The 25437-nt window shown below is 43.0% G+C and overlaps 1 protein-coding gene across 1 annotated transcript in view; it reads right to left on the bottom strand.

The window, feature by feature from the left end:
* Nucleotides 1-25437, bottom strand: part of MAX (MYC associated factor X) — a 74788-nt gene that overhangs the window by 29249 nt on the left and 20102 nt on the right. Inside the window, exon 2 of the mRNA XM_077256980.1 lies at nt 11496-11603. Coding sequence (XP_077113095.1) covers nt 11496-11603 — 108 coding nt within the window. The remainder of the gene's footprint in view (nt 1-11495; nt 11604-25437) is intronic.

Here is a 25437-nt window from a genome sequence, read left to right as displayed (position 1 = left end):
GTCATTATTTTAAATAAAGGACTTTATTCTGGGTGTGTGTGTTTTATTTACAATCTGACTATGGGGTTAGTAATTGAGGCATCTTATAGACGCCTCTCCACTACTAACCTGTGGGCTTGATGTCATCTGACAATACAAAGGTGACATCAACCCCCCCCAACCATTACCTGACTTGCCTCCTCTACAGGGCAGAGCGAGGCTAAGTGCCAGATTTGGTGCATCTTATTGATGTGCCTTTTCTAGGGCATCTGAGAGCTGATGTTTTTAGTCTGGGAGGTGGCCAATATCCATGGCCCCTTCCTAGGCTAATAATATCAGCCCGCAGATATCTGCCTAGCCTTTACAAATTAGATTTTATAGCGGGACCCTATGTCAACTTTTTTCTGGGGTCCCCCTGTAAACTAGCCAGTAGCTGGGAACCTTCATGGCTATTGGCTCCTTCCCGGAATATTATCAGCCCTCAGCTTTCCCTCTGCTGGTTATTAAGATTACATGGGAGCCCACACATTTGTTTTTAAATTAACAACTTCTAAAACTGTCCTACTACCCAATCACGACAGTGAACACCGTATAAAAAAAAAAAAAAAAAAAAAAAACACAGGCAAAAACAATTCTTTAACAGAACAAAAAGTGGAATAAAAACGTGATAAAAAAGACGATTATAAATTAACATGGTGCCGCTGAAAATGTCATCTTGACTCGAAAAAATTATTCCACCATACAGCTCCATCAGCAGAAAAATAAAAAAATGATAGCTCTCAGAATGAAGCGATGCAAAAATAATTATTTTTTCTATAAAATAGTTTTATTATACAAAAGCGCAAAACTGATATAAATGTGCTATCGTTGTAATCGTACTGACCTGTAGAGTAAAGCTGCATTATCAATTTTACCACATGGGGAACTGCATATATAAAAAAAAAAAATCCCGAATTGCTGGTTTTTGTTCATTCTGCCTCCCAAAAATCTGAATAGAAAGCGATCAAAAAATGTCATGTGCCTAAAAATGGTACCAATAAAAACGATAGCTCGTCCTGCAAAAAACAAGACCTCACATGACTCTGTTGGCTGAAATATGAAAAAATGATAGCTCTCAAAATATGGTGATGCAAAAACTAGTTATTGAAAAAAAAATGTATTTTAGGGCGTGACAGCAGCCAAACATAAAAACCCGATATAAATCCGGTGTCGCTTAACCTCTTTCTGACCTCGGACGGGATAGTACGTCCGAGGTCAGATACCGCGCTTTGATGCAGGGCTCCGGCGGTGAGCCCGCATCAAAGCAGGGACATGTCAGCTGTTTTGAACAGCTGACATGTGCCCGCAATAGCGGCGGGTGAAATCGCGATTTACCCGTCGCTATTAACTAGTTAAATGCCGCTGTCAAACGCAGTCAGCGGCATTTAACCGGCGCTTCCGGCCGGAAATGAGCGCATCGCCGACCCCCGTCACATGATCGGGGGTCAGCGATGCTTCTGCAGAGTAACCATAGAGGTCCTTGAGACCTCTATGGTTACTGATCGCTGGCAGCTGTGAGCGCCACCCTGTGGTCGGCGCTCATAGCACACCTGCATTTCTGCTGCATAGCAGCGATCTGATGATCGCTGCTACGTAGCAGAGCCGATCGCGTTGTGCCAGCTTCTAGACTCCCATGGAGGTTATTGAAGCATGGCAAAAGTAAAAAAAAAAAAAAAAAGTAAAAAAAAAAATGTGAAAAAATATAAATGTTTAAATCACCCCCCTTTCGCCCCATTCAAAATAAATCAACTAAAAAAAAAAAAAAAATCAAACCTACACATTTGGTATCGCCGCATTCAGAATCGCCTGATCTATCAATAAACAGGATTAACCTGATCGCTAAACGGCGTAGCGAGAAAAAAATTTGAAACGCGAGAATTACGCTTTTTTGGTCGCCGCGCCATTGCATTAAAATGCAATAACGGGCGATCAAAGGAACGTATCTGCACCAAAATGCTATCATTAAAAACGCCAGCTCGGCACGCAAAAAATAAGCCCTCAACCGTCCCCAGATCATGAAAAATGGAGACACTACAGGTATCGGAAAATGGCGCAATTTTTTTTTTTTTTTTTTTTTTTAAAAGCAAAAGTTTGGAATTTTTTTTTACCACTTAGATAAAAAATAACCTAGTCATGTTAGGTGTCTATGGACTCGTACTGACCCGGAGAATCATAATGGCAGGTCAGTTTTAGCATTTAGTGAACCTAGTAAAAGCCAATCAAAAAACAAGTGTGAGATTGCACTTTTTTTGCAATTTCACCGCACTTGGAATTTTTTCCCCGTTTTCTAGTACACGACATGGTAAAACTAATGATGTCGTTCAAAAGTACAACTCGTCCCGCAAAAAATAAGCCCTCACATGGCCATATGGCCATATTGATGGAAAAATAAAAAAGTTATGGCTCTGGGAAGGAGGGGAGTGAAAAAAGAACACAGAAAAACGGAAAATCCCAAGGTCATGAAGGGGTTAAAACACACTGACCCGGAGAATAAAGTCACCTATACACACCGCACGAGGAACGGTGTAAAAAATAAATAAAACCAATTCTTCACCTGCTGTTGATTTTTTTCAGCAAATTCTGCGCTCCCAAATCCAAATGCCCCCTCCCTTCTGAGCCCCAGTGTGCCTAAACAATATTTAGCACCCATATGTTTGGCATTTCTGTAGTGATGAGAGCCTGCCTAATTTACGGGCGCTTGTCTCCAGAAGCACGGATTGGGCATAATGTACTGGTCACTATAACGTACTGGTCACTACAACAGCAGTTTGCAATTTTCATTCCGCAACATTCATTGCTGCATGTTTCCGGAAAACACCCATGGAGTCAAAATCGTCACTACATCTCTAGATAAATTCCCAAAGGCGTGTATAAATTTGCAGTCCGCAAACTGTTCTTGGAAAATGTGCACTGCAGCAGGCAAATCAAGTTCCATCCCTCCCGAGTCTCTGTATAGCTAAGCAATACTGTACAGCCACATATAGGGTATTTCTATATTTAGTAGAAATATTGGGACAAAATATGCTGCCATTTTTACCCACTTACATAGTTACATAGTTATTAAGGTTGAAGGAAGACTGTAAGTCCATCTAGTTCAACCCATAGCCTAACCTAACATGCCCTAACATGTTGATCCAGGGGAAGGCAAAAAAACCCCATGTGGCAAAGAGTAACTCCACCATGGGGAAAAAAATTCCTTCCCGACTCCACATACGGCAATCAGACTAGTTCCCTGGATCAACGCCTTATCAAGGAATCTAGTGTATATACCCTGTAACATTATACTTTTCCAGAAAGGTATCCAGTCCCCTCTTAAATTTAATTAATGAATCACTCATTACAACATCATACGGCAGAGAGTTCCATAGTCTCACTGCTCTTACAGTAAAGAATCCGCGTCTGTTATTATGCTTAAACCTTCTTTCCTCCAGACGTAGAGGATGCCCCCTTGTCCCTGTCTCAGGTCTATGATTAAAAAGATCATCAGAAAGGTCTTTGTACTGTCCCCTCATATATTTATACATTAACATAAGATCACCCCTTAGTCTTCGTTTTTCCAAACTAAATAGCCCCAAGTGTAATAACCTATCTTGGTATTGCAGACCCCTCAGTCCTCTAATAACCTTGGTCGCTCTTCTCTGCACCCGCTCCAGTTCAGCTATGTCTTTCTTATACACCGGAGACCAGAACTGTGCACAGTATTCTAAGTGTGGTCGAACTAGTGACTTGTATAGAGGTAAAATTATGTTCTCCTCATGAGCATCTATGCCTCTTTTAATACATCCCATTATTTTATTTGCCTTTGTAGCAGCTGCCTGACACTGGCCACTGAATATGAGTTTGTCATCCACCCATACACCCAGGTCTTTTTCATTGACGGTTTTGCCCAGAGTTTTAGAATTAAGCACATAGTTATACATCTTATTACTTCTACCCAAGTGCATGACCTTACATTTATCCCCATTAAAGCTCATTTGCCATTTATCAGCCCAAGCTTCTAGTTTACATAAATCATCCTGTAATATAAAATTGTCCTCCCCTGTATTGATTACCCTGCAGAGTTTAGCGTCATCTGCAAATATTGAAATTCTACTCTGAATGCCCCCTACAAGGTCATTAATAAATATGTTAAAAAGAAGAGGGCCCAATACTGACCCCTGTGGTACCCCACTGCTAACCGTGACCCAGTCCGAGTGTGCTCCATTAATAACCACCCTTTGTTTCCTATCCCTGAGCCAGCTCTCAACCCACTTACACATATTTTCCCCTATCCCCATTACTCTCATTTTATGTAACAACCTTTTGTGTGGCACCGTATCAAAAGCTTTGGAAAAGTCCATATATACTACGTCCACTGGGTTCCCTTGGTCCAGTCCGGAACTTACCTCTTCATAGAAGCTGATCAAATTAGTCTGACATGAACGGTCCCTAGTAAACCCGTGCTGATACTGGGTCATGAGGTTATTCCTCTTCAGATACTCCAGCATAGCATCCCTTAGAATGCCCTCCAGGATTTTACCCACAGTAGAGGTTAAACTTACTGACCTATAATTACCGAGTTCAGTTTTTGCCCCTTTTTTGAATATTGGCACCACATTTGCTATACGCCAGTCCTGTGGTACAGACCCTGTTATTATGGAGTCTTTAAAGATTAAAAATAATGGTCTATCAATGACTGTACTTAGTTCCTGCAGTACTCGGGGGTGTATCCCATCCGGGCCCGGAGATTTGTCAATTTTAGTGATTTTTAGACGCCGCTGTACTTCCTGCTGGGTTAAGCAGGTGACATTTAATGGGGAATTATTATCACTAGTCATATTGGCTGCCATGGGATTTTCTTTTGTAAATACTGATGAAAAAAAGTCATTTAGCATATTGGCTTTTTCCTCATCCTCATCCACCATTTCACCCAGACTATTTTTAAGGGGGCCAACACTGTCATTTTTTAGTTTCTTACTATTTATATAGTTAAAGAATATTTTGGGATTATTTTTACTCTCTCTGGCAATGAGTCTCTCTGTCTCAATCTTTGCTGCCTTGATTTGCTTTTTACAGAATGTATTTAATTTTCTGTATTTATTTAATGCCTCCTCACTACCTACTTCCTTTAATTCTCTAAATGCTTTCTTTTTGTCCCTTATTGCGCCCCTTACAGCTCTATTTAGCCATATTGGTTTCCTCCTATTTCTAGTATGTTTATTCCCATACGGTATATACTGTGCACAGGTCCTATCCAGGATGCTAATAAATGTCTCCCATTTTCTTTGTGTATTTTTGTGTCTCAGGATATCGTCCCAGTTAATTGCACCAAGATCCTCTCTCATCCGTTGGAAATTTGCCCTCCTGAAGTTTAGTGTCATTGTCACCCCCCTTCTACCCATCTTATTAAAGGTTACATGAAAACTTATTATTTTGTGATCACTATTCCCCAAGTGACCCCCAACCCTTATATTTGATATGCGGTCTGGCCTGTTGGTTAATATTAGGTCTAGCAGTGCCCCCCTCCTTGTTGGGTCCTGAACCAGTTGTGAAAGGTAATTGTCTCTCATAGTTGTCAAAAACCGATTACCTTTGCTGGAACTGCAGGTTTCTGTTCCCCAATCTATTTCAGGATAGTTGAAGTCCCCCATAATAATGACTTCTCCTTGAGTCGCAGCTTCATCTATTTGCTTTACGAGGATATTCTCCATTGCTTCCATTAGTTTTGGAGATTTATAACAAACCCCTATCAGTAATTTATTATTTTTTCCCCCTCCCCTTATCTCCACCCACAGAGACTCTACATTTTCATTAGATTCACCTATATTATCACGCAGGATGGGTTTTAAGGTCGATTTTACATACAGACACACCCCACCCCCTCGCTTATCTGTACGGTCATTTCTGAAAAGGCTATAGCCCTCCAAGTTAACAGCCCAGTCATGGCTCTCATCCAGCCATGTTTCAGATATCCCCACCATGTCATAATTATGCTCCAACAACATTAGTTCTAATTCATCCATTTTGTTGGCGAGGCTTCTGGCATTAGTATACATGCACTTGATGTTACTCTCTGTACCTCTATTCTTTCTTAAATTACTAACTGTTCTAACCCCACCCCCCATGCCACCGCCACCCCCAACTTCCTTATTTGTGCCCAGGTCTCTATCTGCACTATCTTCCCCTCCTATAAAATGAATACCCTCCCCCCCAATCCCTAGTTTAAACACTCCTCCAACCTTCTAACCATTTTCTCCCCCAGCACAGCTGCACCTTCCCCATTGAGGTGCAGCCCGTCCCTAGCGTAGAGCCTGTAGCCAACTGAGAAGTCGGCCCAGTTCTGCAGGAACCCAAACCCCTCCTTCCTACACCAATTCTTGAGCCACTTATTAACCTCCCTAATCTCCCGTTGCCTCTCTGGCGTGGCACGTGGTACAGGCAGTATTTCGGAAAATACCACGTTGGAGGTCCTTGCTTTCAGCTTGCAGCCTAATTCCCTGAAATCATCTTTAAGGACCTTCCACCTACCTCTAACTTTGTCATTTGTGCCAATGTGCACCATGACTGCTGGGTCCTCACCAGCCCCTCCCAGTAATCTGTCCACCCGATCAGCGATGTGTCGGACTCGAGCGCCAGGTAGGCAGCACACCGTCCGACGATCCCTGTCTTTGTGACAGATTGCCCTATCTGTTCCCCTAATAATTGAGTCCCCCACTACCAGCACCTGTCTGGCCTGCCCTGCTCTCCTATTTCCCTCCTTACTGGAGCAGGCACTCCTCCGGCTTTCAGAGGACATGCCTGGCTGCAGCAGTGCTACCCCTGTACTGGCACCCCCCTCATCTGCCAACTTAGCAAACTTATTGGGGTGTGCCAGATCAGGACTAGCCTCCCTGGCACTCTTCCCTCTACCCCGCCTTCTATCTGTCACCCAGCTAACTGCCACACTGTCCTGCAGCTCCATCCTACCATCCCCCTCCTCATCTATCCCATTGAGCGTCTGCTCTGTGAGCAGAAGACTCCTCTCCATATTGTCTATGGATCTCAGTGTTGCCAGCTGCACATTTAGATCCAGTATCTGGGTTTCCAAATGCACAATGTGCTCACATCTCGCACAGCAGTATGCACCCTCGACCAGCTGGTCAAGGACTGCATACATGTGGCAAGATGTACACTGGATGGCATTAACAATTGTGGAGCACATTTCCTAATGGGGATTGCACCACACAGAAACGTTAATTAAAAATAAATACAAAGTATTAATTAAACCCAAAAAAACAAAAAAAAAACAGAAGCAATTCCTCCCTTGGAAACTCCCTGATTCCAAAGTCACTGAATCACAAGTCACACACTTACCGCCGTTCACACTTACGCTCAGGTCACACTCAGCTCGCTCACACTCGCTGTGCTGAAGATTTATAGATTTTTTTTATTTATTTTTTTCTCTCTATCTCCCCTCAACAGCAATCCACCTTGCTGTTCAGATGCACTTCCAAAAAGGACTTGAGCCCCAAACAGCTGCCCCTTATATCCCCTTAATTATGAGCCCCCACCCTAAGTTAACTCCTTATGAATATAGCTACTCCCAATTCAGCAACTCACTCCAATTCACACAGGTATTTGTTAAAGGCCTTCCAAATACCTCCTCACTGAATCACAAGTCACACACTTACCGCCGTTCACACTTACGCTCAGGTCACACTCAGCTCGCTCACACTCGCTGTGCTGAAGATTTATAGATTTTTTTTATTTATTTTTTTCTCTCTATCTCCCCTCAACAGCAATCCACCTTGCTGTTCAGATGCACTTCCAAAAAGGACTTGAGCCCCAAACAGCTGCCCCTTATATCCCCTTAATTATGAGCCCCCACCCTAAGTTAACTCCTTGTGAATACAGCTACTCCCAATTCAGCAACTCACTCCAATTCACACAGGTATTTGTTAAAGGCCTTCCAAATACCTCCTCACTGAATCACAAGTCACACACTTACCGCCGTTCACACTTACGCTCAGGTCACACTCAGCTCGCTCACACTCGCTGTGCTGAAGATTTATAGATTTTTTTTATTTATTTTTTTCTCTCTATCTCCCCTCAACAGCAATCCACCTTGCTGTTCAGATGCACTTCCAAAAAGGACTTGAGCCCCAAACAGCTGCCCCTTATATCCCCTTAATTATGAGCCCCCACCCTAAGTTAACTCCTTATGAATACAGCTACTCCCAATTCAGCAACTCACTCCAATTCACACAGGTATTTGTTAAAGGCCTTCCAAATACCTCCTCACTGAATCACAAGTCACACACTTACCGCCGTTCACACTTACGCTCAGGTCACACTCAGCTCGCTCACACTCGCTGTGCTGAAGATTTATAGATTTTTTTTTTCTCTCTCTATCTCCCCTCAACAGCAATCCACCTTGCTGTTCAGATGCACTTCCAAAAAGGTGGAACAGATGCACTTCCCCTTATAAAAAATCTGGGGCTAAAACATATTTATTTTGGTAAAAATGAAATTACCGTATTTTCCGGCGTATAAGACGACTGGGCGTATAAGACGACCCCCCAACTTTACCAGTTAAAAAATAAAATCTTCTTAAAAGTTGGGGGTCTTCTTATACACCGTATGTCGTCTTATAGGGCCGGTGAATATGTGCCTTTTGGGGGGGGGGGGGGGGAGTGATCCTGATGAGGACGAGGGGGCGTCTCACAGGAAAGTGAGTATCCCCCATTACCTTATCATAGCGCTGCAGCGTGGGGTCTCTGTGCTGGGAGCGGCGGCTGCTGTGCTGTGGCGGCTCCTCTTCTGCAGTGTGGGGCCTCTGGTGCTGTGGGGCAGTGGCGGCGGCGTATCTTCATGCAGTCGGGGCTCCTCCGGCATCTCAGCCTGGAAGCCCCGCCGGCAACTCCATCGGTACAATGCGGTCAGGTGGCCTCCGGGAAAATGGCCGCTGCTCAGATTCAGATCTCGTCCCGAGATCTCGGGAGACGAGATCTGAATCTGAGCAGCGGCCATTTTCCCGGAGGCAGCTCAATAGGTGCGATGCGGTGGCCCGGCCGCTGGGGGCTGTGCATGCTCAGATTCAGATCTCGTCCCGAAATCTCGGGACACGAGATCTGAATCTAAGCAGCGGCCATTTTCCCGGAGGCCAGCGCATTACACCGATGGAGTTGCCGGCGGGGCTTCTAGGCTTTGAGATGCCGGAGGAGCCCCGACTGCATGAAGATACGCCACCGCTGCCACCGCCCCACAGCACCAGAGGCCCCACACTGCAGAAGAGGAGCCGCCACAGCACAGCACAGCACAGCAGCCGCCGCTCCCAGCACAGAGACCCCACGCTGCAGCGCTATGATAAGGTAATGGGGGATACTCACTTTCCTGTGAGACGCCCCCTCGTCGTCATCAGGATCACTCCCCCCCCCACCCACCATATACACCCGGCGTACAAGGCGATTCCCGGCGTACAAGACGACCCCCGACTTTTAAGAAGATTTTCAGGGGTTAAAAAGTCGTCTTGTACGCCGGAAAATACGGTAATTTTTCTTCACTGCCCAATGGAATAAAATTCTGTGACACACCTGTAATGTCAAAATGATCATTGCACCCTAGATTAATTAATTAATTAAAGAGTGTAGTTTGTAAAATGGGTCACTTAAGGTGGGGTGACACCATTCTAAAAACTGCACCCCTCAAGGTGCTCAAAACCACATCCAAGAAGTTTATTAACTGTTTGTACTGTTGAGCCATGAAGGGAAAAAAAACAACACATTTTCCCCACAAAAATGATTTTTATCCCCAAAGTTTGCACTGGCAGAGCCCCTGAGGTGCCAGAACAGCAGAGCCCCCCCCCCCCATAGGAGACCTCATTTTACAACCTACACCTCTCACGGAGTTCATCTAGGTGTACAGTGATCATATTGACACCACAGGTGAGTCATAGAATTTTATACCATTGGGCAGTGAAGAAAAAATAATTACATTTTTACCACCAAGATTTTGTTTTAGCCCCAGATTTTACATTTTCACACTGGGAAATGGGTAAAAATGGCACCAAAATGTGTCTAACAATTTCTGCTGAATGTAGAAATATCCCAAATGTGCCTATGCACTACTGCTTAGCCATACAGCAAGACTTGGGAGGGACTAAGCAGTATTTACCTACTGAAGAGCAGATTTTCCTAGAATACCATATTTATTTACATTCATCTTTTTGATTGCGTTTTACTCCACTTTTTGTTCATAGGTATTCTAAAAAAGCACAATTTTTGCCTTTTTTTGTTACGTCGTTTACTAAAGGGGTTAACTAGTGGGACAGTTTTAGAGGTAGGGTCGTTCCGGACACGGCAATGCAAAATGTGCACTATTTTTGTTTGTTTTTTATAAAAATATTTACCAGTATATAGGCGTACTAATATTATATATTATTTTGCGAGGTTTTAAAAATATTTTTACAATTTTTTTCACTTTTTATTTTTACTTAGTCCCTCTATAGGACTTTCACTTTTTGCAGTCTGCTAGCTTATAAAGCATAGCAATGGACGAACATTGCTATACTTTACAAACTGTCAGTGCTGCACACGATGCTCTGAGCATGGTTTAACAAGTTTTTTTTAGCTCAGGTGACCTGAATGTCACCATGACATCGGGTCACCATGAACAATCCACCCCCTGACGAAGGCAGACACCGGAACGCGCGTCGGGGTGGACGCATCCAAGGGACAGTCCTCATTTGTATCAGGTAATACCTACATCATTGCTCACAATCGCAGTATGTCACCCTAATAAGAATCTACCCTTTCTTACTACCACTGTGAGTTATATATTATTTTTTCTCCTGATTTAGTTGACATTTTCTGCTGTTGGATTTTTTCTAGACACTATTGTACATGCACTTTAATTGCCCTCTCTTTCGATTCCCTGTACAATACGTAGCTGTACATGCTTGCCCTACATTAATTGCTTTCTCAGCAATTTACCACCTGTATTTCATAACTATGCAATATGCACTTTCTAATTTGTTTCTACAAAAGGATAATCTATGATGTTTCTAACCATTTTTCTGTTAACATTAATACATATTCATTAATATTTGCCTCTGTCCCTTGTGTATTGCGTGCGCTTTTTCACTGGTTGTTTTTTCCACCTTTAACTCATTTTAAACGGTTTTTGTAATACTAATAAAGTTATAATTTTCTCATCTATTTTGGGCTCTTAAATTCGGTTTTCTCCTTGTCTCTTATTCAAATGTTCTTTTCTTTCCTTCTAATCAAGGATCCATAGTGATTGGCAAATTATCTCCTACCTTACTGATAAAAGATAATTTAACAACGTGGTGCAACCCCCAGTAGTGAGTCACTAGCAGCTGTAAGAGTATATTCACACAGCAAGAAATCGCCTATGAAAAGTCAGAGTTGCATTTTATAAGAGGATCATTGGCAGAAATCTACTTTTGCTGCAGAAATCAGAGATTTGCACAACGGTTACCCTTATTATGTTCATCTCACCTTTTCGCCTTGGAGTGAAGGTACGGAGTCTCTTAGGCTGTGAAAGCTGTCCTTGATATGGTCCCTGCGCTTGCGCTCCAGTGCATTGTGATGAGCTCTTTTGTCTGCCTGTGAACATAAAATATTGAGCATAATTCAGATGTTCTGTGCTTTACCAGCAATACGAAAAGGTGATCTAATGGTACTGGTCATCCATGAAAAAGAAACAAAACCATACAAAAAAAAAATGTTTTAAAGACAAAATAGACACAAAATTTAAGAGTCTTTCCATTTTCAGAAAGCCCCTCTCCCTCTAAACTGTGCCTTAGTCCACCTCCCCGTGTGCAGAGGCTCACAAGCAGTGAGAATGTTTGCGGCTCTAGCATTGTAGCCATACTCAATTCAAAGCAGTATGATCTAGGCAGTTAAAACAGCACTTTCAGCATGGTGTTTGAGAGATAAGGAAGAAAAATAAGCTCATGGAGTATACAGAATCATTTATAGATTTGCAAAGGCTGATCAATATTTTTTAAAAAATATACTTTTTAAAAAATAAATGCACGGTCACGGTGTGAACCGACCCAACGGGTGGTCGTCAACGGACGGCACAACTCACAAACAACGAGATGGAAAAGGTGAGAGTAAGGCCCTACCCTGCAGGCAATGGGGAATAGTCACCACCTGAGCCTGCCCCTGCACTCCCCTAATGCCCTATGCAGGTCCTTCCCCCTGCCAGGATACCTCATCGCTGTCACCTAACTCTGCCCTGGTTAGTTCACTAGCCGCACCACTGCAGATATTACCATACGGGGATAGAGACAAACACGAAAGGGATGAGGAAATAAACACTTAGCTTTCTCTGCTGCAAAGCACCGCGAATCAGAATAAAGGCACCAGGATAATGAACCCAGCAGAAGCACCACTGCACCCAGAGAGCTCCTCACTCAGGCTTGGTCACTGAAGATTACTCTATTAGTGAGGTGTCGTTCGTGAACGATCCGACACAAAGAGCCGGCTCCCTGCTGGGAACGATGGAAGCCGCCACGCCAGTGAGAGCCACTAAATCCCTGATTGGCTCTCACTGGGTGTAAAATCCCGGACTTCTGCAGGCATAACCCCACCCACCTGAGCAAAACTCCACCCACTCATCAATTTAATCGGTTCCTAGCAAGTGGGCGGAGTTTCTGCGGTAGGAGGGCGTGGTTTCGGGGGCCTGAACACACATTCAATGGGGATCCATTTAGGATCCAAAAAGAGGCGTTTTGTGAGCAGAAAGAGTCGGCTCTTTTTGGTGAGCGGAGCCATGAGAGCTGGATCACCAAAAAGAGCCGGACTACCCATCACTATGACCAGTCAGCTGATGCATCAGGTGACCTTTTAAAGGATGGTGGGAGTGGTCACCACCTGCATCAGCTGACCCAGCAGCACTGCAGTAACATCAGATTGCCAGCGGGGGCAAGAAATTGACATTAACCCCCGATGGTCCAAAAGAAAAAGTTTTAAACTGAGTGGAACCAGAGCTGCCACAAATTAAAAAATGGATCGTGATGTGTACAGCTTCTTTAAAGGGAATCTCTCAGCAGGATCAGCCATCCTAAACCATCTGTATGGGCATGTAGGTCAGAGAAAGCTGAATAAAAGGGATACCTTGATATCTGCGATCTGATATCTTATTCCAGAGAAATCAATGCTTTTTGTAATATATAAAATAGCTGATCAAATGTATGTCACACCCATAGATCTTAACAGCTCATTTATATATTAAAAAAATAATTTCTCTATAATAAAACATCGGACCACAGACACCAAATTATTCAACTTCTTGACCTCCATACCCATATAGGCAGCTTAGATGGAATGATCCTGCTGTGCTTTGTGCAATGCCGACATTTCTCTAGAGTCAGTGTTTTTGCATAGATCGGGATCCCCATGTACCAGTAAACACCAGGATTCTGGTGCAGAACGCTGGCTGTGACCCCTGACCTCATTAAGACCCAGTTGGTTCAGGTCCTAATGACATTGCCGTCAGAGCAATCCCTGGGAAATTTTGTTGTAGTAAGAAACTTTCCCACTTAATTTGCCTCATGTAAAACACTGTTTCTCTTCTGATCTTCTGTCAGTCAGCGATCAGAGAAACAGTGTAACCAGTGATTCTGAATAGAGCTGTCAGTCAGCGATCAGAGAAACAGTGTGACCAGTGCTCCTGACAAGAGCTGTCAGTCATAGTTACATAGTTATTACATAGTTGATAAGGTTGAAGGAAGACTTTAAGTTCACCTAGTTCAACCCATAGCCTAACATGCCCTAACATGTTGATCCAGAGGAAGGCAAAAAAAAAACCATGTGGCAAAGAGTAAGCTCCACCTTGGAGAAAAAAATTCCTTCCCGACTCCACATACGGCAATCAGACTAGTTCCCTGGATCAACGCCCTATCAAGGAATCTAGTGTATACACTCACCGGCCACTTTATTAGGTACACCATGCTAGTAACGGGTTGGACCCCCTTTTGCCTTCAGAACTGCCTCAATTCTTCGTGGCATAGATTCAACAAGGTGCTGGAAGCATTCCTCAGAGATTTTGGTCCATATTGACATGATGGCATCACACAGTTGCCGCAGATTTGTCGGCTGCACATCCCAAAGATGCTCCATACAAGGCAGGATGGATCCATGCTTTCATGTTGTTTACGCCAAATTCTGACCCTACCATCCGAATGTCGCAGCAGAAATCGAGACTCATCAGACCAAGCAACGTTTTTCCAATCTTCTACTGTCCAATTTCGATGAGCTTGTACAAATTGTAGCCTCAGTTTCCTGTTCTTAGCTGAAAGGAGTGGTACCCGGTGTGGTCTTCTGCTGCTGTAGCCCATCTGCCTCAAAGTTCGACGCACTGTGCGTTCAGAGATGCTCTTAGGCCTACCTTGGTTGTAACGGGTGGCGATTTGAGTCACTGTTGCCTTTCTATCAGCTCGAACCAGTCTGCCCATTCTCCTCTGACCTCTGGCATCAACAAGGCATTTCCGCCCACAGAACTGCCGCTCACTGGATTTTTTTTTCTTTTTCGGACCATTCTCTGTAAACCCTAGAGATGGTTGTGCGTGAAAATCCCAGTAGATCAGCAGTTTCTGAAATACTCAGACCAGCCCTTCTGGCACCAACAACCATGCCACGTTCAAAGGCACTCAAATCACCTTTCTTCCCCATACTGATGCTCGGTTTGAACTGCAGGAGATTGTCTTGACCATGTCTACATGCCTAAATGCACTGAGTTGCCGCCATGTGATTGGCTGATTAGAAATTAAGTGTTAACAAGAAGTTGGACAGGTGTACCTAATAAAGTGGCCGGTGAGTGTATACCCTGTAATATTATACTTTTCCAGAAAGGTATCCAGTCCCCTCTTAAATTTAATTAATGAATCACTCATTACAACATCATACGGCAGAGAGTTCCATAGTCTCACTGCTCCTACAGTAAAGAATCCGCGTCTGTTATTATGCGTAAACCTTCTTTCCTCCAGACGTAGAGGATGCCCCCTTGTCCCTGTCTCAGGTCTATGATTAAAAAGATCATCCGAAAGGTCTTTGTACTGTCCCCTCATATATTTATACATTAAAATAAGATCACCCCTTAGCCTTCGTTTTTCCAAACTAAATAGCTCCAAGTGTAATAACCTATCTTGGTATTGCAGACCCCCCAGTCCTCTAATAACCTTGGTCGCTCTTCTCTGCACCCGCTCCAGTTCAGCTATGTCTTTCTTATACACCGGAGACCAGAACTGTGCACAGTATTCTAAGTGTGGTCGAACTAGTGACTTGTATAGAGGTAAAATTATGTTCTCCTCATGAGCATCTATGCCTCTTTTAATGCATCCCATTATTTTATTTGCCTTTGTAGCAGCTGCCTGACACTGGCCACGGAATATGAGTTTGTCATCCACCCAGGTCTTTTTCATTGACGGTTTTGCCCAGAGTTTTAGAATTAAGCACATAGTTATACATCTTATTACTTCTACCCAAGTGCATGACCTTACATTTATCCCCATTAAAGCTCATTTGCCATTTATCAGCCCAAGCTTCTAGTTTACATAAATCATCCTGTAATATAAAATTGTCCTCCCTGTATTGATAACCCTGCAGAGTTTAGTGTCATCTGCAAATATTGAAATTCTACGCTGAATGCCCCCTACAAGGTCATTAATAAATATGTTAAAAAGAAGAGGGTCCAATACTGACCCCTGTGGTATCCCACTGCTAACTGTGACCCAGTCCGAGTGTGCTCCATTAATAACCACCCTTTGTTTCCTATCCCTGAGCCAGCTCTCAACCCACTTACACATATTTTCCCCTATCCCCATTATTCTCATTTTATGTATCAACCTTTTGTGTGGCACCGTATCAAAAGCTTTTGAAAAGTCCATATACACTACGTCCACTGGATTCCCTTGGTCCAGTAAGGAACTTACCTCTTCATAGAAGCTGATCAAATTAGTCTGACATGATCGGTCCCTAGTAAACCCGTGCTGATACTGGGTCATGAGGTTATTTCTCTTCAGATACTCCAGTATAGCATCCCTTAGAATGCCCTCCAGGATTTTACCCACAGTAGAGGTTAAGCTTACTGGCCTATAATTACCGAGTTCAGTTTTTGTCGCCTTTTTGAATATTGGCACCACATTTGCTATACGCCAGTCCTGTGGTACAGACCCTGTTATTATGGAGTCTTTAAAGATTAAAAATAATGGTCTATCAATGACTGTACTTAATTCCTGCAGTACTCGGGGATGTATCCCATCTGGGCCCGGAGATTTGTCAATTTTAGTTATTTTTAGACGCCGCCGTACTTCCTGCTGGGTTAAGCAGGTGACACTTAATGGGGAATTTTTGTTATCACTGATCATATTGTCTGCCATGGGATTTTCTTGTGTAAATACTGATGAAAAAAAGTCATTTAGCATATTGGCTTTTTTCCTCATCCACCATTTGACCCAGACTATTTTTAACCCCTTTACCCCCAAGGGTGGTTTGCACGTTAATGACCAGGCCAATTTTTACAATTCTGACCACTGTCCCTTTATGAGGTTATAACTCTGGAACGCTTCAACGGATCCTGGTGATTCTGACACTCTTTTCTCATGACATATTGTACTTCATGATAGTGGTAAAATTTCTTTGATATTACCTGCGTTTATTTGTGAAAAAAACGGAAATTTGGCAAACATTTCGCAATTTTCCAACTTTGAATTTTTATGCAATTAAATCACAGAGATATGTCACACAAAATACTTAATAAGAAACATTTCCCACATGTATACTTTACATCAGCACAATTTTGGAACCAAAATTATTTTTGGTAGGGAGTTATAAGGGTTAAAAGTTGACCAGCAATTTCTCATTTTTACAACACCATTTTTTTTTTTAGGGACCACATCTCATTTGAAGTCATTTTGAGGGGTCTATATGATTGAAAATAACCAAGTGTGACACCTTTCTAAAAACTGCACCCCTCAAGGTGCTCAAAACCACATTCAAGAAGTTTATTAACCCTTCAGGTGTTTCACAGGAATTTTTGGAATGTTTAAATAAAAACATTTAACTTTTTTCACAAAAAATTTATTTCAGCTCCAATTTGTTTTATTTTACCAAGGGTAATAGGAGAAAATGGACCACAAAAGTTGTTGTACAATTTGTCCCGAGTACGCTGATACCCCATATGTGGGGGTAAACCACTGTTTGGGCGCATGGCAGAGCTCGGAAGCGAAGGAGCGCCATTTGACTTTTCAATGCAAAATTGACAGGAATTGAGATGGGACGCTATGTTGCGTTTGGAGAGCCACTGATGTGCCTAAACATTGAAACCCCCCACAAGTGACACCATTTTGGAAAGTAGACCCCCCCTAAGGAACGCATCTAGATTTGTTGTGAGAGCTTAGAACCCCCAAGTGTTTCACTACAGTTTATAACGCAGAGCCGTGAAAATAAAAATTATTTTTTTCCACAAAAATTATTTTTTAGCCCCCAGTTTTGTATTTTTCCAAGGGTAACAGTTGAAATTGGACCCCAAAAGTTGTTGTCCAATTTGTCCTGAGTACGCTGATACCCCATATGTTGGGGGGAACCACCGTTTGAGCGCATGGCAGAGCTCGGAAGGGAAGGAGCGTCATTTGGAATGCAGACTTAGATGGATTGGTCTGCAGGCATCACATTGCGTTTGCAGAGCCCCTAATGTACCTAAACAGTAGAAATCCCCCACAAGTTACCCCATATTGGAAACTAGACCCCCCAAGGAACTTATCTAGATGTGTTGTGAGAACTCTGAACCCCCAAGTGTTTCACTACAGTTTATAACGCAGAGCTGTGAAATTTTTTTATTTTTTTTTCCACAAAAATTATTTTTTAGCCCCCAGTTTTGTATTTTCCCAAGGGTAACAGGAGAAATTGGACCCCAAAAGTTGTTGTCCAATGTGTCCTGAGTACCTAAGTACGCTGATACCCCATATGTTGGGGTAAACCCATTTGGGCGCACGGGAGAGCTCGGAAGGGAAGGAGCACTGTTTTACTTTTTCAACGCAGAATTGGCTGGAATTGAGATCGGACACCATGTCGCGTTTGGAGAGCCCCTGACGTGCCTAAACAGTGGAAACCCCCCAATTATAACTGAAACTCTAATCCAAACACATCCCTAACCCTAATCCCAACGGTAACCCTAACCACACCCCTAACCCTGACACACCCCTAACCCTAATCCCAACCGTAAATGTAATCCAAACCCTAACCCTAACTTTAGCCCCAACCCTAACTGTAGCCTTAACCCTAGCCCTAACCCTTGCCCTAATGGGAAAATGGAAATAAATACATTTTTTTAATTTTTTGCTAACTAAGGGGGTGATGAAGGTGGGTTTGATTTACTTTTATAGCGGGTTTTTTAGCGGATTTTTATGATTGGCAGCCGTCACACACTGAAAGATGCTTTTTATTGCAAAAAATATTTTTTGCGTTACCACATTTTGACAGCTATAATTTTTCCATCTTTTGGTCCACAGAGTCATGTGAGGTCTTGTTTTTTGCGGGACGAGTTGACGTTTTTATTGGTGACATTTTAAGGAACGTGACATTTTTTGATCGCTTTTTATTCTGAATTTTGTGAAGCAGAATGACCAAAAACCAGCTATTCATGAATTTCTTTTGGGGGAGGCGTTTATACCGTTCCACGTTTGGCAATATGGATAAAGCAGTTTTATTCTTCGGGTCAGTACGATTACAGCGATACCTCATTTATATCATTTTTTTATGTTTTGTGCTTTTATACGATAAAAACTATTTTATAGAAAAAAAATTATTATTTCTGCATCGCTTTATTCTGAGGACTATAACTTTTTTATTTTTTCTTTGATAACGCTGTATGGCGGCTCGTTTTTTGCGGGACAAGATGACGTTTTCAGCGGTACCATGGTTATTTATATCTGTCTTTTGATCGCGTGTTATTCCACTTTTTGCTTGGCGGTATGATAATAAAGCGTTTTTTTGCCTCGTTTTTTTTTTTTCATTTTTTTTACGGTGTTCAATGAAGGGGTTAACTAGTGGGACAGTTTTATAGGTCAGGCCGTTACGGACGCGGCGATACTAAATATGTGTACTTTTATTTTTTTTTTTATTTTTTTTTTTTATTTAGATAAAGAAATGTATTTGTAGGAACAATTTTTTTTTTTTTTTAATTTTTTGGGGGATTTTTTAATTTATTTATTTTTTTACACGTGAATTTTTTTATATTTTTTTTACACTATAACATTGCCCCGGGGGGGGGGGCATCATGTTATAGTGTAATATCACCGATCTGACACTTTGCTGTGCACTGTGTCAGATCGGCGATCTGACGTGCACAGCTCCTGGAGGCTTCCCGGCGCCTGCTCTGAGCAGGCGCTGTGAAGCCACCTCCCAGCAGGACACGGAAGCAGCGGCCATTTTGGATCCGGGCCTGCTGCAGTGAGGAGGAGGTAAGAGACCCTCGGAGCAACGCGATCTCATCGCGTTGCTCCGGGTGTCTCAGGGAAGCACGCAGGGAGCCCCCTCCCTGCGCGATGCTTCCCTATACCGCCGGAACACTGCGATCGTGTTTGATCGCAGTGTGTCGGGGGTTAGTGTGCCGGGGGCGGTCCGTGACTGCTCCTGGCACATAGTGCCGGATGTCAGCTGCGATAGTCAGCTGACACCCGGCCGCGATCCCCCGTAAGCGCGGCTGATCGCATATGACGTACTATCCTGTCGGTGGTCATACGGGCCCACCCCAACTCAACGGGATAGTACGTCTAATGTCAGAAAAAGGTTAAGGGGGCCAACACTATCATTTTTTAGTTTCCTTCTATTTATGTTAAAGAATATTTTGGGATTATTTTTACTCTCTTTGGTAATCAGTCTCTCTGTCTCAATTTTTGCTGCCTTGATTTGCTTTTTACAGAATTTATTTAATTTTCTGTATTTATTTAATGCCTCATCACTACCCACTTCCTTTAATTCTCTAAATGCTTTTTGTCACTTATTGCACCCCTTACAGCTCTATTTAGCCATATTGGTTTCCTCCTATTTCTAGTATGTTTATTCCCATACGGTATATACTGTGCACAGGTCCTATCCAGGATGCTAATAAACGTCTCCCATTTTGTGTATTTTTAGGTCTCAGGATATCGTCCCAGTTAATTGCACCAAGATCCTCTCTCATCCATTGGAAATTTGCCCTCCTGAAGTTTAGTGTCCTTGTCACCCCTCTATTACACATCTTATTAAAGGATACATGAAAACTTATTATTTTGTGATCACTATTCCCCAAGTGACCCCCAACCCTTATATTTGATATGTGGTCTGGCCTGTTGGTTAATATTAGGTCTAGCAGTGCCCCCCTTCTTGTTGGGTCCTGAACCAGTTGTGAAAGGTAATTGTCTCTCATAGTTGTCAAAAACCGATTACCTTTGCTGGAACTGCAGGTTTCCTTTCCCCAATCTATTTCAGGGTAGTTGAAGTCCCCCATAATAATGACTTCTCCTTGAGTCGCAGCTTCATCTATTTGCTTTACGAGGATATTCTCCATTGCTTCCATTATTTTTGGAGATTTATAACAAACCCCTATCAGTAATTTATTATTTTTTCCCCCTCCCCTTATCTCCACCCACAGGGACTCTACATTTTGATTAAATTCACCTATATTATCACGCCGGATGGGTTTTAAGGATGATTTTACATATAGACACACCCCCTCCCTCTCGCCTATCCATTCGGTCATTTCTGAACAGACTATAGCCCTGTAAGTTAACAGCCCAGTCATGGCTTTCATCCAGCCACGTCTCAGATATCCCCACCATGTCATAATTATGCTCCAACAACATTAAACTGTAAAGCGCTGCGGAATATGTTAGCGCTATATAAAAATAAAGATTATTATTATTATTATTATTAATTCTAATTCGTCCATTTTGTTGGCGAGGCTTCTGGCATTAGTATACATGCACTTTATGTATCTCTCTGTACCTCTTTCTTAAATTACTAACTGTTCTAACCCCACCCCCCATGCCACCGCCACCCCCAACTTCCTTATTTGTGCCCAGCTCTCTATCTGCACTATCTTCCCCTCCTATAAAATGAATACCCTCCCCCCCAATCCCTAGTTTAAACACTCCTCCAACCTTCTAACCATTTTCTCCCCCAGCACAGCTGCACCTTCCCCATTGAGGTGCAGCCCGTCCCTAGCGTAGAGCCTGTAGCCCACTGAGAAGTCGGCCCAGTTCTGCAGGAACCCAAACCCTTCCTACCTACACCAATTCTTGAGCCACTTATTAACCTCCCTAATCTCCCGTTGCCTCTCTGGCGTGGCACGTGGTACAGGCAGTATTTCAGAAAATACCACGTTGGAGGTCCTTGCTTTCAGCTTGCATCCCAATTCCCTGAAATCATCTTTAAGGACCTTCCACCTACCTCTAACTTTGTCATTTGTGCCAATGTGCACCATGACCGCTGGGTCCTCACCAGCCCCTCCCAGTAATCTGTCCACCCGATCAGTGATGTGTCGGACTCGAGCGCCAGGTAGGCAGCACACCGTCCGACGATCCCTGTATTTGTGACAGATTGCCCTATCTGTTCCCCTAATAATTGAGTCCCCCACTACCAGCACCTGTCTGGCCTGCCCTGCTCTCCTATTTCCCTCCTTACTGGAGCAGTCACTCCTCCGGCTTTCAGAGGACATGCCTGGCTGCAGCAGTGCTACCCCTGTACTGGCACCCCCCTCATCTGCCAACTTAGCAAACTTATTGGGGTGTGCCAGATCAGGACTACCCTCCCTGGCACTCTTCCCTCTACCCCGCCTTCTAACTGTTACCCAGCTAACTACCTCACTGTCCTGCAGCTCCATCCTATCATCCCCCCCTCATCTATCCCATTGAGCGTCTGCTCAGTGAGCAGAAGACTCCTCTCCATATTGTCTATGGATCTCAGTGTTGCCAGCTGCACATTTAGATTCAGAATCTGGGTTTCCATATGCACAACGTGCTCATATCTCGCACAGCAGTATGCACCCTCGACCGGCTGATCAAGGACTGCATACATGTGGCAAGATGTGCACTGGATGGCATTAACAATAGTGGAGCACATTTCCTAATGGGGATTGCACCAGACAGAAGCGTTAAATAAAAATAAATACAAAAGTATTAATAAAATACAGACCGCAATTCCTCCCTTGGAAACTCCCTGATTCCAAAGTCACTGAATCACAAGTCACACTTACGCTCAGATCACACTCAGCTCGTTCACACTCGCTAAGCTGAAGATTTAAGGACTTTTTTTATTTTTTTCTCCCCTCAGCAGTCAGCGATCAGAGGAGAAACAGTGTGACCAGTGCTTCTGACAAGAGCTGTCAGTCAGGGATCAGAGGAGAAACAGTGTGACCAGTGCTTTTGACAAGAACTGTCAGTCAGCGATCTTGTCATACTCTAAAAACACACACAAATCAATAAATTCCACCCTTTCCCAGATAGTCCCATCAATTAGTTCAGATACAGGGTTAGTCTACGTTCACATTTGCGGTCTGCGCCGCAGCGTCGGGCGCCGCATGCGTCATGCGCCCCTATATTTAACATGGGGGCGCATGGACATGCGTTGCACTTGCGTTTTGCGACGCATGCGTCACTGCGGCGCACGCGTCCGGGCGCAGAGGACGCAGCAAGTTGCATTTTTGCTGCGTCCAAAATCAACCAAAAAAAGGACGCATGCGTCGCAAAACGCAGCGTTGTGCATGCGTTTTGCTGCGTTTTTGTTTGCGTTGTGCGTTGCGCCGCCGACGCTGCGGCGCACAACGCAAATGTGAACGTAGCCTTAGATAGGGTAGGTGTTTACTATAGTATGAGTTGATTAGATAAATTAGATTATTGATAACATATTTATATTCGGAAAATTAAAATAAATTGTTAGGCTATGTGTGCATATTGCAGATTTGCTTGTGTAATAATTCTGCGCAGATTCTGTCTCTCCTGCCAGAAAACACAGTTGAAATTCCGCGCAGATTTGTAAGCCTACGTAGGAGCATTAACATAATTAACCTAGCATTAAGCTCCCGATGTGACTGTTCTACACGTGAGATTGTCGTGAGACACTAGTTATTAAATGGACTATAGCAGACAGGGAGTATATGTTGGTTTATTATTGGGTCATTCCATGTCAAGTGGACCAGTGGTCCCCACTCGACCTTCTCCGATTTTGCTAAAAATTTATAAGGATGTACATGTATGTTTGAAAAGAGGTTCTGTAAATTTTTAGGGCCAGATCTCAAATACATTGGGCACTGTTGACCTTTCACTGGAGGTTCCACCAAGCCTGCGGCTTCAGCTAAGAGGATTTTTCAAACTTTGGCACATAGCCATTAGAGTTCTATACTTTATACTTTTATGGAAAATAAAACGCTGCAAATCAGTGCAGAATTTTCAGCAGCATGTGCACAACAATTCCGGTTTCCCATTGATTAATATTGCTTGATCGCTCCTTTGCCGATTTGGTGCAATTCCGCGTGGAAAAAACGTTGCGGATCCGCAGCAAATCCGCAACGTGTGCACATAGCCTTAGGGTTAGGCTTAATCGCAATTGTTTTACTGATAATTTATTAGTAGTTCCAAGTTTTTGATCAAATTTGTTAAATTGATCAATTAGTTACTAGAGATGGACGGACACCTGGATGTGTCCATCCAGTGTTTGACACACTGTCATGTGCATGACAGCACGGCAACACCACTTTTAATCAGCGGTGAAATCATCCATGCTGGTAAGATAGCCGCGGTTCACCTCTGTTCAAATTCACAGCAGTGAAATTCTCCCAGTGAACTTGACTCTGCACCGTGTGGCTTTTTCTCACTGTGAGGCTGGCGTCACACTCAGCGTATGAAAATACGGTCCGTTTTTTACGGCCGTAATACGCAGAGATGTTCCCAAAATACTGATCCATATGTCATCCTTAGGCAGGGTGTGTCAGCGTATTTTGCGCATGGCATCCTCCGTATGTAATCCGTATTGCGATATTTCCTCGCAGGCTTGCAAAACCGACATCTAATGGATTTATGGGCTCAAATGTTCGTTAAAACATATATACAGAGATAGATATATATAGAGATATATATATAGATATATATATATAGATATATATATATATATATAGATATATATATATATATATATATATATAGATATATATAGATATATATATATATATATATATATATATATATATATATATATATATACACATATATATATATATATATATATATATATATATATATATATATATTTTAGCGCGAGATAGCACAAAAGCCGGTAATTCAATTGCCGGCTTTTCTTATCTCCTTCACAAACCCGACAGGATATGAGACATGGTTTACATACAGTAATCCATCTCAAATCCCTTTTTTTTGCATATTCCGCACTACTAATGTTAGTAGTGTGTATGTGCAAAATTTGGGCGCTATAGCTTGTAAAATAAAGGGTTAAATCGCTGAAAAAATTGGCGTGGGCTCCCGCGCAATTTTCTCTGCCAGAGTGGTAAAGCCAGTGACTGAGGGCAGATATTAATAGCCTGGAGAGGGTCCATGGTTATTGGCCCCCTGGCTAAAAACACCTGCCCCCAGCCACCCCAGAAAAGGCACATCTGGAGCCCACGCCAATTTTTTCCACGATTTAACCCTTTATTTTTCAAGCTACAGCGCTCAAATTTTGCACATACACACTACTAACATTAGCAGTGTGGAATATGCAAAAAAAAAAAAAAAAGGGATATGAGATGGTTTACTGTATGTAAACCATGTCTCATATCCTGTCGGGTTTGTGAAGGAGAGAGGAAAAGCCGGCAATTGAATTACCGACTTTTCTATAGAACACCACTGCGTATTTCTCGCAAGTCACACTGCTGGTCTGTGTGTAATCCGTATTTTTCTCGCCCCCATAGACTTTTATTGGCATATTTTTTGCGCAATACGCTGCCAAAAGCAGCATGCTGCGATTTTCTACGGCCGTACAATACCGTATATTAACGATGCGTAATATACGGCTGATAAGAGCTGCCCCATAGAGAATCATTGGGCCGTGTGTAACGCGTATTTTACGGACGTATTTTCTGCACTCATACGTCCGTAAAACTCAGTAGTGTGACGCGGTCCTTATACAACATTGTTTTGCAAATGTTGGCCCCACTCATTTTATTGCATTCATTTCAGCAGTAGAACCAAGAACGAATCCCAGAGAAGGTGTTGTGTATGGACCATGAGAGAAATTAGGAGTGACATCAGGTATTATTGCCCACAATGCCCATCATTAACAGTCTTATGCCTCACTGACCGCTTTAACCCCTTCCTGACATAAGCCATATATGTACAGAGCTGCAGGAGCTGCGTTCCTGCAAACAGCCGTACATATACTTCTCGATCACGCGGGCTCACGCTGA

Source organism: Ranitomeya variabilis, chromosome 1 (genome assembly GCF_051348905.1).
Source record: "Ranitomeya variabilis isolate aRanVar5 chromosome 1, aRanVar5.hap1, whole genome shotgun sequence".
In the NCBI taxonomy this organism is placed as follows: Eukaryota; Metazoa; Chordata; class Amphibia; order Anura; family Dendrobatidae; genus Ranitomeya; species Ranitomeya variabilis.
Note: the sequence above shows the minus strand (reverse complement) of the source record. Positions and strands in the feature narration are given on the sequence as shown.